The 15,345-nt window shown below is 36.7% G+C and overlaps 1 protein-coding gene across 3 annotated transcripts in view; it reads left to right on the top strand.

Moving 5' to 3' along the window:
- Positions 1 to 15,345, top strand: part of PPP3R1 (protein phosphatase 3 regulatory subunit B, alpha) — a 40,847-nt gene that overhangs the window by 16,932 nt on the left and 8,570 nt on the right. For 2 of the 3 annotated variants that reach the window (XM_075496867.1, XM_075496869.1), the window contains exon 2: positions 6,594 to 6,633. In XM_075496867.1, coding sequence (XP_075352982.1) covers positions 6,594 to 6,633 — 40 coding nt within the window. Of the gene's footprint in view, positions 1 to 4,419; positions 4,445 to 6,593; positions 6,634 to 15,345 lie in introns of all 3 variants that reach the window. The other variant, XM_075496868.1, reaches the window with a different exon arrangement.

Here is a 15,345-nt window from a genome sequence, read left to right as displayed (position 1 = left end):
AATGGATTTGTTGATGGCCTGGAAAAATAATGGAAGATTGGGAAGTGTAGTACAGCATACTGCTAGAAGGTATTTAATTTTGGAACTTATTGAATGTGAGGTGGGTGTCAGGCATTTTTATGTATTTCTTTAATTTCTTCTGTGGGTCATGATCTTAGAAACTAGGTTGAGAATTTGGGGTCAGCAGTGAAACTGTCACTGCTCTGAAGTTGCTCAAACTTCTACATGTCTTCTAATTTAATGCCCTCTCATTTCTTGGCTTCACTTAATTCTTCTGCATCACAATATCTGACTCAACATTAGTATGATCATAAGAACCTCAGAGGTAGGTTTATTCTTTTAGTATTTGAATATAAGTCTTGTGATAGATTGCTGCTAATTCCAAAGAGCTAGCATTTGTGGGAGTTGCACGCTCTGTGCCTGGAATACTTTTATGCAAAGCAACTACTGAGTACCTGCGTTGTGTAAAACAATGTAAAAGTCACCAAGTTGTTTTAAATGTTATTTTCGAAATTTTGGCAGTTAGTCTGCACTATTATCAGCTCTTTAATTAAGTCCAGTCCTGTTTTCAGGTAACTGTTGTGATATCCCAGTTTTAAGTAGATTTATTCTAGAGGCTGCAATGAAAAGCTTAAAAGGTGAGTTAATTACTCTGAGTCAACCACAAATGCCAAATTCCTAGCAGTCTTATCTATGACATCTTTACAAGTTTCCTTCTGTAGTGTACAAATAGATATTCCTGTTAAATACACTGGAAGATAATCAGTAACATGTTTGTCTTGATTCACAGGCTCCTCTCGGGCTAAGACACAACTTCTCTGTATTGAGTAGTTTGTTTGATGAGGGTGCTTTGTTTTTTCTAATCAGATTTAACCAAAAAAGGCAAAGTATATTCACACAGTTTCTGAATGGGGTGGGTGAAAGTGTTTTTATTGCTGCTTTTTTCCCAAACCTTGTTCCTGTTTGTCTTGTTTTAAGCCATATTTGTTGTGGTGTCTACAGAATCTTTGCATGTCTTTCATCTGTGCTCTGGTAAACTTCTTTTAGGCTTTAGTTGCTCTGTTAAGTTGCGTATGAAGTGTACAAATTACAGTAGGTGAGATCTTGCATATTTTTTCTGACCATGAGTTAATTCAGAAATTCAAATATTAAAGTGTCTTAAAGCCTCTGAGCTTTGTCTGAAATTCACTTTAACAAATATTTAAACCACTGTGGATGTGTGTGGCATGTTCTATTCATGCAAAAGTCTTTGCAGCCTTGATAACAAATACCATCCTTTTTAGTTTGCTGTCTTGCCTGGTGGTTGTTGATGAGGAATACAGTGCCAGCCTATGACAGCCGAAGCTCTAGTAATGTGTTAAACAAGGGCCATTAAAAAAAAAACAACAAACCACCCACCAAAAAACAAACCCAAACAAACACCACCACCACCACCACCCCCCCCCCGCCGCCAAACAAACCAAAAACCAGACTTCTCTTCACCAAGCTGGCAGTTCTTCATTGTTAAAGCTTTGAAAATGGCAGTGCATGGAAAACAAGCTCCAAGGAGGATGATGAGGAGGAAGAATTCTCTGCAACAGGTAACTTTCATTAATCATTAATTTTGGTGGTATGGAGAAGAATAAGAAAAGATGGAGAAGCATTTTGTGTGTTTGTGGAAGAGGAAGAAGGGTTTTTTGAGTAGGTTCTTTTAAAATGCTGACTGCTAGCCTCTGCCATCTTTCTTCTTAACACTCCCATTCTTTTCTAGTTGTAGTAGTGGATGATGGAAAACAGCTTTTTGTGTAACTTGGGAATTGAACTTGATTATCTTAGTAATCCCTAGTTCTGACCCCCAGCTGACATGGCTTGGTTAACTGTTTCACTTGCACACTGTAGTTTCTTTCTTGTGATAACAAATATAATTAGTTATGTAGACGGTGCAGGAGCAAATGCAGGAAGCACAACGTACAGCATGTTGACACCACCCCATGAGGTGCCCACACATCAAAAACACAAATGCAGAAATGTTAGTACTGTTCCGTTTCTGTGGGAAGCTTTGGTGCATAGGTGTAACAGCCAACTGCAGTGTCATGGCAGTTTGCATGTTTAAGGCCATGTACAACAAGAATGAGCTTATTACACTTCTTTGTATGTTGCTGCAGAAATTGTAGTAAATCTCAGACAACTACTCCTGTACATGTACTAAATGGATCTTAGGAGACCACTCTTGCCACTTGTTGAATTAATTTATTGTCTGGCTATGGAAACAAATCAAAAGCTTTGAAACAATCTAACTTTTAAACTCTTCCAGGAGATCATTTGTATCTGTAGTCCCTCACACACCACCTTTTGAGAACTAAATTTGAGAGGAGTCCTAAGCTGACATTGTGGCATGCTGGCATTTAAACGCATTTTCTGCTTTTATAAAAGCAGAAGACTAATTGAAAGCTGACACTATAATTTAAGTCTCTGAACTATTTACAAGAAGGTGTACATCATGTAGAAAAGTAACATACAATTAAACAGATCTAGAAAGTGTATTCTACTAATGTATGCCAAAGGACTGTTTTGTGGTCTGATGTTATACTGTGCACAAGCTGTTTTGTATAAACAACTTCAGCTAAGAATTTAGCTTCTCTTGCTAATTTTGCTAATTGCAAATTTCCTTTTTTATTTTCTATCCACAGCTCTTCATGTCTTTCACTAAGAGGAAACTTGTCAAGATAATTGCCCTTAACTATCCTACCTTGGAGGAGCACGTACAAAGCTGATCTTAAGAAGAGAGAGCAATTTAGTATTTGAAATAACTGCCAAAGAAAGAGCAATCAAGAAACACATTTTTATGGATAATCTACAGAAGAAATAAGACTAAAGTCCATGAGTAGGTTATCCTTAATCAGTAAAAAGGCACAGCTGCTGAAAGGAGAAAAGAAAAATAATTAATAGAGAATAAAATTGCAAAGAACACTTTTACTCTTAAAGGAACAAACTACATGTCATATGAACTTCTGAAACACTTTAGTGACATGTTTTGACTTCTCTCTAGTGAACTGATATTTCTGCAGTATTCGGAATTTGGTCAGCCTTCTGTTAGTAGACTCTGGACTGTTCCCTGATCTGTAATTATTTCTGTCTATGAGCCATGATTTTGCTGCTGTTTAACCAGGAATTAACTTGTAGGATCTAACAGCATTCAAAAAAAATTCAAGACTATTCTAACAGGGTAAGGCTATTCAAAATATCCGTTGTATTCCAGCTGCTTGTTCTAATTATGTAACTCAAGAGAAGAGAGTTGAACTCCAGCAGTATGGTAGTAATACCCAGCTGCAGCTGAGGAAAGCATGTTTTATACTAGGCGTAGCTGCCAAGAAAATCTGTTGTGGAGTGTTGATGCTGTACAAGCTGCATTTCTTCAACAAACCATGTGTCACTCGTTTCTAAATGTGCTAATATGGTGTATATGAGAGGATACTCTCACTTCATCTGAGGTGTGCTAAATATATATCTGGCAGGAAATACTAGTATTATAATGAGGTTTTTTAAGTTGGCAATCTTATGAGAGTTGTATCAGAACCTTGTTACTCTACACATTTATTTGTATAAATGAACTTCTCTGCATCAGAGATGAAATGGAAGATGCTGTTTGGAGATTTTACTGAATAAGGTTTTTTTGCTGAATAAGGTTTATAATTATGATGTAAAATTTTCTCTTAGTACATCCAATCACAAAGTTATATTTTTCCAGCAGTCTTTGGAATGCTACCTAGTCCTGGTGTTAAAATTTGGTAATTCTGTGCATTAAAACTGTACAGATGACAATGTACCTGATTTTTTTCCTTTTCTTAAAGGGCTCGTTTGATAATTTAGGAAGTCTCATAGCTGTGCTTCCCTCCACACTTTTTTTCATAACACATTAATGTGGATGTAGCTAGACCTTCCATCTTACTGACTACCTACCTATTCTTAAACATCAAGAAAATATTGAACCTATTTAGCACTGGTGTTTCAGGGCTTATATTGTATCTCATACAGCGTGTACACAAACTAATTGTATTTGGGGACAAATAAGTGACCTTTTTGTACTGCTGTTCAGAATACGATGAAAAATGCCCACCCCCAAGACCATATCATGAATCTTCATTTCTGAGGATCAAGTCTTTGGTATAGAGGAACACCTTTGTGTTTGTCCAGGTCACAGCTGTGCAAACAGGAATCTTGGCATGAGTAGCTTGAGCATTTATTTGCACAAAAAAAAAAGGACTAAAATATCTTTAAAACTTAGTATACTTTTGGATTCTCCTGTGAAGATGAACGCTCAGCACATCAATAGCAGGTAACTACTTTTTAAAATACCTTATTTAAATACTATGTAGCAAATATTGAATAATCATGTAATTTTTACATTGTCACTTACTAGATTTTTCTAATTTTTTGTAGATACCCAAGTTCCAGTCCTGGATAGGTAAGTATTCTTAACGCTTCTTTTTAGCAGTGACTGTTTCACAGAAAAACTAAGCTGAAGTTTATTCACTTTTTTTCTCTGCTGTCCAAATATTTTTTTTTAGGCTACTTCATGTAGATAACTTGATTATGGCTTAGCATGTGCATCTAGATGCATAGTAAGACTCCTTATGTTCATGAACTGAAAAAAGTTATTCCTGTTTTTATTTTTTCCTGCTCAATTTTCAGAAGCATTTTATGCTTCTTTAGGCAGATTGATTTCAGTAGCCTGTACTAGAAATTAACTTTCTCCCAACACCTGAACAAGGATGTAAGTGCCCAGAACAGTCTTCTGATGTAGTTATGATTGTGTATTTGTATGTGCATGTGCATAAGTGCACTGGTTTTAATTCAACTTTCTCCTTTAATTTGCAGCCTTCCAGTCTGGTGTTTTTCTTGCCTCTTCATGACCTCGTGTCTTGAGCAGCCTAGCTGGATCCCCTGGTTCCTGTTTCTTCTTGTTTCAAAATTCTGCTTTCCCCCATTTTAAATCCCCTACCCTTTTATATTGATAAACATACACTAGGCTTTTACTACCTGTTTTGGTCTTCACAGTTTTTTTTTCTAAGACTTTGATTGGGTTCTGTCCAAGATTTTCCATGTGGCACTGTTCTCCTGGCTTCCTTGCCACAGTGGAATAAATTTCTCTTGTAGAATATCTCAGTCATGCTTTTGAGGTTTTAGGGACCTGATGGTCCTTGTCTACGTTTCTATTCTGCTACTTTGTCTTGCTGTAAGTAGATATTGGGAAGAAGTTTAGGCTGTATCTTTCGCTACTCTACTTACAAAGAAAGTGTATTAACTTTTTAAAAGAAGCAAGAATGCTCGTGGATTGTGGGGGATAAGCAAAGTCTATGTGTTCTGGAGGTAAAAAAAGGCAAACAACCCCCCCCCAACGCATCTCCTCTCAGACATGTTTAGATTCATGAGATGTTTGTTCTGCCCCTTTCTGTCCTTATTAGGAAATGCAGTCGCATGCTTCTAGGCTAAATGTAGTTCGTTTTTTTTTTTCTTCTGTCAAATAATCTCTGTATTTCTGTTCAATTTTGTATAATTTTGAGGCATCTTTCTGTGCAAGTGCTCAGCTATGGAATCCCTTACGCTCCACACTGTAAGAGAATCACTGCTGAATAGATTGTGTCTTAGACTCATTCTTAAATGTGTTTTGTTTTCTTGTATAAAATACTCCCTTAAAAATAACTTTTGAAAATATTTGGTTATGAATCTCTTCAGTTATGTGGTTGCTCCTTTGCTGACTGATTACGAAAAAATATTAAGCATGTGTGTATTTTGATCTCTGGCTCAAAGCGAGGCATTTGGGAAAAAATATCAACTTTTAATTTGTGTCTTTTGGCGTTCGTGTTGCAGTAGTTGTGGATTTCAGCATGTGCAAGTTCAAAGTGACTGTACGCTCAAGAGTTTTAATTTTTCTTGCTATGGCTGTTGTAGTGCAGCAAGGATTTAAAATCTTAGTTTAACTTTCCATTAAGCTACAAAACAGGAACATATTAACATAGTACATTACAAAATTATTTAAATGTAAAGCTTTTACCTCTGAATTTCTAGTCATGTAAACCACTTTTTTGCATCATTCTTTCTGTGTGAATCCTTTTTGGGGGGAGTGGGCAGGTGGCTCTGGGGAGAAAAAATGCTGCAATTTTCTTATGCTAAGTGAGTAAGGTTTGTCATGGTAATTCATAAGGGCATGTCTGTTTCTGTGTATAAAATGGTCAAGCAGATTATGTGAAGTCTTGAAATTAAATGTTATTTTAACTTGAAAAGTAGCATTTGCACAATATATAAGTAGTGAGTTTGATTTCTTGAGTTTAGAATATGGGATTGAAGTTCTTATCGTGTGGGCTGCTGATATTTTCATGGGAATTCTCATCAGAGGAGGCCTCTCAATGGTTTTATATTTCTTTGTATGTTTTGGTAACATAGACCTATCCAAATAAAGCACTGTCCATGGTTGTTGGGTTTAAAATAGATATATATTTTTAAATAACCGTGTAACTTGTATTGCCAGAGATCTTCACAGTGCTGAAACTTAAAATAGTTCCTCTAAGCTAACTTGTGAATAATTGCAACTTTGTTCTTTTTTTGTGTTTCAGGGAAATGAGGCAAGTTACCCTTTGGAAATGTGCTCGCACTGTAAGTTTTTTAATTGCTACATTATACTGTTAGGAGGTTAATCTTATTTGGAGGTTGATATGTACTTTCATGTATGAATTTACTGCTTGAAAAGTTACGCAGTGTATATACTAATCAAAAGAGTAAAATTAAAAGGTAAAAATTTAAAATAATAGACCTTTTGCTGTTAGATTGTAAAATAAAAAAAATCAGTCCATCTTTAAAAAAAATCACCTGTGAAGATTTTCTGATTTTTTTTTTTTTTCATTAGAATACAAAACAAACATGATAGTTTTGATGTCTGTACAGTGAGGCGTTATAACTGGTGGGGCTTTTCCATCAGTCCCAGTGCCAGTTCCTCAGAGATGTGGAACAGCTTGTGGTGCAGTATGTGCTATGTTAGGAGCAAAGTGTATTGCCTAAGCTGTCTTTGCAGCCTCGGAGGAAAGAGAGGTTGAGGCTAAAAGAGCATTTTTTTCCTGTGTATGCTTGCAGCCAGGCATTTAGGTGAGAAGCCACTTAGTGTTACTTGCTTTTGACCACGTGAGCATAAAATTCATTGCTCTGCCTCATGGGGTTAGTCTACTCTGTAAAAATAACAAAGTATTTCTTGCCTAAAGCTGACCAAAGAAAGGGTTGTCTTGTGAAGAGTCGCTGTGGTGTTATGTTAAGCATACTTATTTTTAACTGTTTTTTTTTTCCTTGAATGTTTTTCTTCAGCACTAAATCATGTGTAGACCTGTGTATGTATATACAGACTGCTTGATAAAATTCCCATTCTTCGGTTAATCAGATCTTGTTCTTACACAGGCTAATAAATTCTTCAAGATAGGGACTATCTTCTAGGTTGCTTGCACAGTGCTAGTCATAACTGAACTCCAGCTCTCAAGTCAAACAGTAATACAAAATAAATAATCATGGAGGAAGCTCTTTCTAAATAAATTTTTCAGGTTACTTAGGCAACCTGATCTTAAGTTCAGATCTTCAGATCTTAGGTTACTGCTCCATTGGTCAGTTTTTCCTTAGAGACAAAAGATCTGAAGATTTTTTTTTTTTTTAACTAGATACGTCTCTGCCAGAGTTGTTAGTAGTGTGTTGCCATCCTTAACTTTTGGTTCTAGGACAAGCTATATTCATTGGTAGCTATTGCCAACCTAGAGGTTTATTACTGAGCTTGTTTGCCCCCTTTTATTGCAGAGAAAGAGAAGATTTCCGCGTTATATTTGGTGGTTAAACTGTGTTTTGAGGATATCGTTGTGTAAATCTGAGGTTTCGCATGACTAAAGCTTTTTCTGCTTTGGTGGACCTTCTCACAGTAGAAAGTCAGCTGCTTCTCTGGGCAATGTAACTACATACACTAGGGAAGATGATGTTATCACAGGGGTCCCTTTGCTTGATTGTGCCTAATCACTGAAATGATTGCAGCGTGCTTAAAGATTCTGCATGCCTGAATATCCTGAAAGAGCAGGGTTTGTTTCAGGCACAGGTGCATACATGCATGTCCATGAATAAGTCCACTAGGTATGTATTCAAGGTGAATGAAATGTTAAATGTTCATGTCACTTCCAAGTAGTTGCCACTGACAGGACAAAAGCTTTTCAGGGCAAGACCAGACAATGTTTTTGAACATCATTTGATAAAGATTTTGAATGGTTAGGCTTTTGGGAGACTGTCGGTTAGCAATGATGTATTTATGCTGTCTGCATGGTGGCATTGGGTCATAGCCTCTGCCTGGCACTGCAGTAGTTATTTTGGTGTCTCATTCTACAAGAGGAATTTTGTTTTAAAGTTGGCAGTTACAGGAAGCAAATTCAGGATGCTATGCAGAGGATGCACGCCATCAAATAGTCAAGAATATTCTTTTTAACCTTCATTTTAGAACGTTAGTTCTTTTCAGTGAGTGAATTAGTGCTGTTGGATTCCTTAAAGCAGTATGCGCTTGTTTCTCAGCTGTGCTGTGTCTGAGAAATTACTGAAAATGTAGTGCTGTTTTACATGGTGAAAATTTGATGTCAGCCAAGCTATATAAAATTTTACCCATAAGAAAATTTTATCATTGCAAAAAGCTGTGAAGAAAACTATTTTACAGTATAGTAAACAATATTTTATAGTATAGTATTTTATAGTGTAAAATAGTTTATAGTATAAACAATATTTTACAGTATGATTTGTTTTTAGAATAAGGAGACTAGTATATCTTTCCTAACTTAGGAAATTGTAATTGACATATCTGAAGTCATGAAAAGGATTAGGCCAGCTGCATGTAAGCATATACAAGACAAGTGGTTGAATGTGTTCTCAAGGGCGTCATCTTTTTGAAATCTGATCTCCAAGACTGAAATGGCTGTCTTGGTTGCTACTCTGAAACATTATATTCGTGAATCAGACAAGACTGTAGATAGAGGTGAGAGCTTTTGCTGAAGGTCTGTTTTCTTTTGAGATCTCTGCAATCCATTCTTATGGGGGGAAAAAAACCCCTTTTTTTTAACCTGGAAACATTTAAAATAAGTTTCAGAACATGTTTTATTTACAAAAATATTTTTTCTAATACCTTAGCAATATTCTTGTTTATAATGATCTCATATTTGAAAAATGTGTGGAAACTAGGCTCTCTGTGACCACACTCTGCTCTGTTTTTTATTAGTTATAACTTTGAGCCAGTATTTTAAGAGTATCTGAAAAGCCAACCTTTTAAATATAGGTTTAAACATTTTAGGTAGACACTTAGATTTCAGAAGTGTTTAGCACCCCTTTGCTGAGAGATATACAGCTTTTCTACGGTTTGTACGCTTTGCAGATGCCTAAGTGTTGTGTACTCTGCAGCAATGGATGTACAGTGCTTCTGAATACATAAGCAATTATCCTATTAATATCACTGAGATCTATATTTTTAAGGTGTTCTTTACTTTTGACTTTCATATTAATAGCAATCTAGCCATGCACCTTTATGTTGATTGGAAAAAATAGAATTAAAACAAATTTTCTGAAATTACATTTGTCAATGTAGAGCACATTGCACTCCAGAAATTTGCTTTTAATGAAGCTTTTTGAGTTGCCACTTGAATGCTTTTTACAATACTATCTGGGAATCAGTTATGTGAGTAACAGCCCGAAAGAAACAACCGTTTTAAAACATCGTGGATCATCCTCTACTATTGTTTTGGGGGAAAGGAGTGGGGTATAGAGAGTGTCCAGCTGAAAGATAAAGCTACTGTACTAAAATGGGAGTGACACAAAGCATTTGCATGTGGTTTCCTGGAAGCATGGAGTTCTTGTATTTTAACCTGATTAATCACATTTTCAGATGCACGCAAATGAATTCAAGATATGAAGCAGGTCTTGTTGGCTCTAGAATTTTAATACTTGGATGGAAGAGGACTCTTTTGAGAATACTGATAGTTCTTTAACAAAAAATCCTTAATACTGGAAGTGCTTAAAAAACCCCACCTTGTTGTGTTAGTTACAAGGTGAATGAAATTCAAAATGGATTATGAAATAAACATAAATAATTCTGTGTGCTTTAAAACAGTGACTAATTTGATGTTTCTACAGGGCTACCAGCAAAGCCTTTTAAAGAAAAACATTTAACAGGTATTATTTCTAGCCAGTTAGGTAAGCTTGTAAGGTCAGGCATCAGTGCCAAGCTGATGGGATACTTCTTGATTCTGCTGAAAAGCATAGGAAGCATAGAGCCTCGTGTCAGCTGGTGAGCAAAGCACAAAAAAGACTAACGAGTTTGAGGTTAGAGGAACGCTCACTGTGGCCAGAGCTCAAGGAAGCTCAGAGCGCTGTTATGAGCCACAGGCAAACTCTGCCTCAAATGATGTAAACAAAGCTTGATCCTCCTTATTTTGCTCAGTGATGTTATCACCCTGTTTACGCTATTGTGGACTAGGACCTCCTTGGATTTCTTAGTGTTTTCATCTCTATCCTGGTCTCCTGAGCTTGTCTTGTAAATTCTGTCTGCTACTGCCACCATCAGTCCTTCTGGCTCACTGTATCTGAGCTATCCTCTGCCTTGCGTTTCCAGTATAGCTTCAGGATGTTTGTGTGGGCACTAGGTTGCCTGTAAGGAGCCTTTAGAGAAGAAGGAAAAGTAGTATTTTGTTCAGGCTCTGAAAACTTAATTTAGTACTCTGTTCTTCAGTGATAGCTATGTGACGTTTTAAGAAAGTCAGGCTATAGTTAAATACTGAGGAAAAAGTGATCTTGTAAAAAGGGGCACATCCATCATAGATGAGGACTGTTGTATATGCGCGTTCAGGGAGGAAATCTGAACAAGAAATGAATAGGATGTTACTGAAATTAGGTGTTACACATAAATGTGTGCTGTTTTCATTTAAAAATCCAATTCAAAACAAACAAAAAAAGAACCCCAACCCCAAACCCAGAAAACCTACATGGTTTTTAGGTAAGTTCAGCCTAGGCAGAGAGAATCAGCAGAAATGACGACTGTGAATTGAAGGAAGAAAGAATAGACAGAAACTATGCAAATTTAAAATAAAGCTTATACTGTAATGCATTCATCCCTTATTTCATGTTCTTACTATTTTATTTTTAAAGCTATTTTATGAAGGCAAAGATGTTACTGAAATATGACTCTTTTTAAGTGTATAAGCTTTTTAAATTTCAGCTTGTGGAAAAGACTTTAAAGGCAGGTGAGGTGCTTGCAATATATTTAAGAAAGAAATAATGAAACTGTTCTGATATTAAATTCTCATAGTCAGTTATGAAACACTCATCTGCAGATGTTGTATTTATCCATATATGTTCATTACGAACAGAGGCTTTTATGCTTGTGAACTATTAAAAGAAATTTTCCTATTCCTGTAATTACTTTGATTTTTCATGGTTTTCTCCTCCCAAGTTCTCTCATCCATGGTGCATCCATTGCCAGAAACAAAACGTTGGATGAGATTGATATTTGGTCAGCTTTTGGCAGAGATACTAATTCCTTCAGTACTGTTCTTTGACTTGTTCTTCCAAGATCAGAACCTCTCTCAGCTCTCTAATGAAGGCAAACCCTTTGCTTGAATGCTTCAAGGTTAGGAATGAGACGTTTGTAATACCCATTTCTAGTAGAAACTGCTGCTCAGCATCTGTACCTGGACTCTGTATTGCAGGTGAACTGGAATTGACTGTAAGACCTGTGAAATTGGATGTGGGTATGTGTGGAGAAAGAGTAATTAATATTTCTTAAGTATGAAGAGTTCTTTAGTTTCATAATTTAGGAAGTTGTTGCTTTGCTACAGTTCAGCAAAACACAAAAAACATTATTGAGAAATACTCTTACATGCCTCTCCAACCTCTTCCCCTTCCCATCATTGGATTCTTGTCTTTATCATCCATAACCTTGACCTCTTTGACTACGATCTTTAAAAGAAAAAAATAAATTAGTGCTTTATCTTCTCTTAAGCACTGCTGGTTTGTAAATTTAAGTATCTGGCTAATTGCAAATGCAAGGCTGGTTAACTGAACAGTGGTTCTTACGCCCAGCAGATGATGGCAGAGCATCACAGATTTTCAGTGTAGCATCACTTGTTAACATTGTGTGCGGTGGATCAGTTTCTGAATGTTCCAATAAAATGTTCTTTTTTAATTCATATCGGTAGGTCCTGCTAGAGATAGATTAGCTCGAGACAAAATGCCTTTCTGGCAAAAGTTTATTTTCTTAGCACATCTCATGTGGAAGATCTTAGCTCTCTACTTTAGCAGGCCAGTGTGATGGCAGAGTTGGTCTTGTCTGTCTTTTGTGCCAGCTGTAATAATTTAAAGCTATGTAGCAGTGTTTGGCTGACTTGCATACGTGGTAGTTAGCTCCACTTCATAGCAGAACATTGACAGAACTCTGGGTCTCACTTTCAGTCTTTGCTTATATATTTGTGAGGAAAAATAGTGTGGACTTTAGCTGCCAAACCAGGAAATGGGCTAGAGTCATGAAATAAGGCTTTGCTTAATGCTACTTCAGGGTTGTGAGCAAATGATGCTATCTAAGGACTGCTGGTCGTCAGTCCTGGCTCAGGCATCTGTTTGTTTACATCCTGATTTGTAAAAATTTCATTGCTGTGTTCTGATACTTAGGGTTTTCTGAAGTGTAAGTTAGAAATGTTTCAGAACTTGCAATTAACTAACTCATTGTGTGGCAAGGGAGAAGAGATCTGGCTATGTTAATGCTTCTTTCATTTTTCTCCATTGTGATTTTGTTACAGAACTATGAAGTATTTCAGGTTCCTTGGGAGGTTTTAATCTTTTGATTTGAGTCAGTTCTAGTCTTTCTGTTAGCATTGGAAGTGAGATTTCACTGATCTGGTAAGAGGAGGACAGTGCATTATATACATTATAGATAATACTTTCAACTTGCTCTTTAGTTGTTTTAAAGTGAATTTAATTTTTCATAAAGATAGATATGCATGTACCATGTACCTTTTATTTTTCTTGTTTTTTCCATTAGGAAATAGTCCTAATAGTAACCCTCACAGAACTTCAGGGTTTTCTAGCATGAGTTCTAGATGCAATTGCAAACTTCTGATTTCAAAAATAGATCATTTGTGAGGGATTTGTCTTGACAAAATAATGGCCAGTTACTTGAAAGATGCTGTGATTTCTGAGTCCGGGTAAGGAAGCAGGAGAGTTGTGGTTGGATCAGGACATCGTTTTAAACATGACTAATAAAAGTAGAGAGACTGATGTCATGGCTGGACAAGTCCTTACATACATTATTGTAATATAGGTATAAATTATGTCTATTCATACATTCATTTTACATTGGAAAATGTATTTACATATGTAGTGTGACAAGCAATGCTTAAAGTTTGTGTGCTTTTTCAAATGCTTATGCTGTGAGCATTTTTTTAGGATATTAACTCTTTCTATACGAGTTGCAAGTCTGGAGTGGAGCTTGCAGTAAAAATGAGATTCCTGTGTTAACAGCTTGCCAAGGTGCTGGCTTTGCATTAAACTGGAGTGGGTCCAATAACTTGAGGGTGGCAGGACAGGGAGTGAGGGTAGATAGTGCCTACCATTTCAAAGACTGACTGACTTCATTTACAGTTTTAAGATTTTGAGGAAAATAGGAACCAAGGAGTTTCTGTGGACAGAAGCAAGAGTTGGCAAATACCTTACCTATATTGGTGAGAAGCAGCATTTTGTGCTGGCGGAACTCATAAGCAACTATTTGGGCTAATTGCCAGTGGAGGTCTGCTCTTCCATTCTCTTTTAATACTGTCTTTTAGTCTCATGATTATGTTCTACATATAGCTTACCATATGGTGATATGGCTCCTTTTGTGTGATCCAGAGGGGTTTCTGCGTAGCTATGCTGACAGTAATTGCTCTTGATGCTGCTGTGCAATGTCGTGCTGTTAAGGGTACACCTTCAATCATGTTCTAGGCTTCCGCGTAAACTGGTGAAAAAAGGAATGCGGCTTTGTTGGAGTCAAGAGTCTAATTAATTGAAATACCAAATTGCGTACTGGAAACTGAGGAAACTACTTTAAGCCTCTGCAAATGCTGTTTAGCCTTATTTTTATAGCCCTAGAGGCAGAATCAGATCTGTCACTTGCTGACACAGCAAAGGGAAGATTGTTCTGGGAGTATTGACCCTTTTTTGCCCTCTGCCTCCATAGTTGCAAGCAGTTACCAAGACTGACTAACTGCAGAATGTCAGAATTTACTATTCAGGCAAAATAAGTCTTGACAGAAAATAATCTTGTGCTTCTGGACTTCTGGCGCGCTCTCTCCCTTTCTGAAATAGTGCAGTTGTGTGTATCTCTGGATTTGTGTCTGGTTGGTTTTTAGACAAGGATGTCAAGAAATTTAAGTGGAACTTTGTTACTGTTTTGGTAGAGGATCAGGTCTCTGCATTAGCTACAGTTTCCAAATATAAAGCTCTGCATGTAGGCTACCTACTAGAAAGACTAAGCGCTGTTTGGGTTTTTTTGCTGCATTTTTGCAAAAACCTAAGAAGGTATTAATGTGATCTAAAGTAGATCAGGTGGTATGTATGTGCCTTGTAGAAATTAAGAAACAATTTCTTTTACTACTGGAGCAAATGCACTAAATGGAGCTAAGAAATGTTGAGGAGACTGTTCATGTTAGGAAAGAAATTGTTATGGGGAGTTCAAAAGCTTCAGGTTCTGTAAGATGCTTTTGCTGTGGTTTGCTGTATGCTTGCCACTTTCTAGGACTTCCTGAGAACCTCAGTTCCTCCTTCATACCCAAACATGGTGAGCAATTTGTGAACTAACTTTGGTCTCTTAAATCAAGCTGCTGATAGGGAATTTTCAGATTGTTGAGGGAAATTTTTTCAAGCTTTTCAGCAGTAACAGAGTACAAGATTTCTTTCAGTCATTTTTATGGATTCACAGCTTCAGTCTATTCCTGGCAAAATCAGAATTCTAAAGTAGGGTACTGGTAGATGCTTTAATTGAGATTCTCTTTAAATTTGAAGAGGATAGATGAAGTGGTACTGCTGCAGAACCTGAATCTGCTTTAATTTCTGGGACAAAAAAAAAAAATACATGTATGCAGGTCATGGCTACAAGTATTTCCTGTTTGAGATGAAGGAAAAAAACCCATTATCTTATGTCTGTCTGGGTGATGTTTTGAGTAGGTGAGTGATAACTGGTCAACTGTGGGGCTATGTTAACCTGCTTAAGTTGGCATGTATCCCAGGAGATCTCATATGTTTGGTGTGCTGAAGAAGCACTAGTTCTGCTAATATGTTTATTAATAT

This window comes from Mycteria americana, chromosome 3 (genome assembly GCF_035582795.1).
Source record: "Mycteria americana isolate JAX WOST 10 ecotype Jacksonville Zoo and Gardens chromosome 3, USCA_MyAme_1.0, whole genome shotgun sequence".
In the NCBI taxonomy this organism is placed as follows: Eukaryota; Metazoa; Chordata; class Aves; order Ciconiiformes; family Ciconiidae; genus Mycteria; species Mycteria americana.
This window is presented reverse-complemented; position numbering and strand designations above follow the sequence as displayed.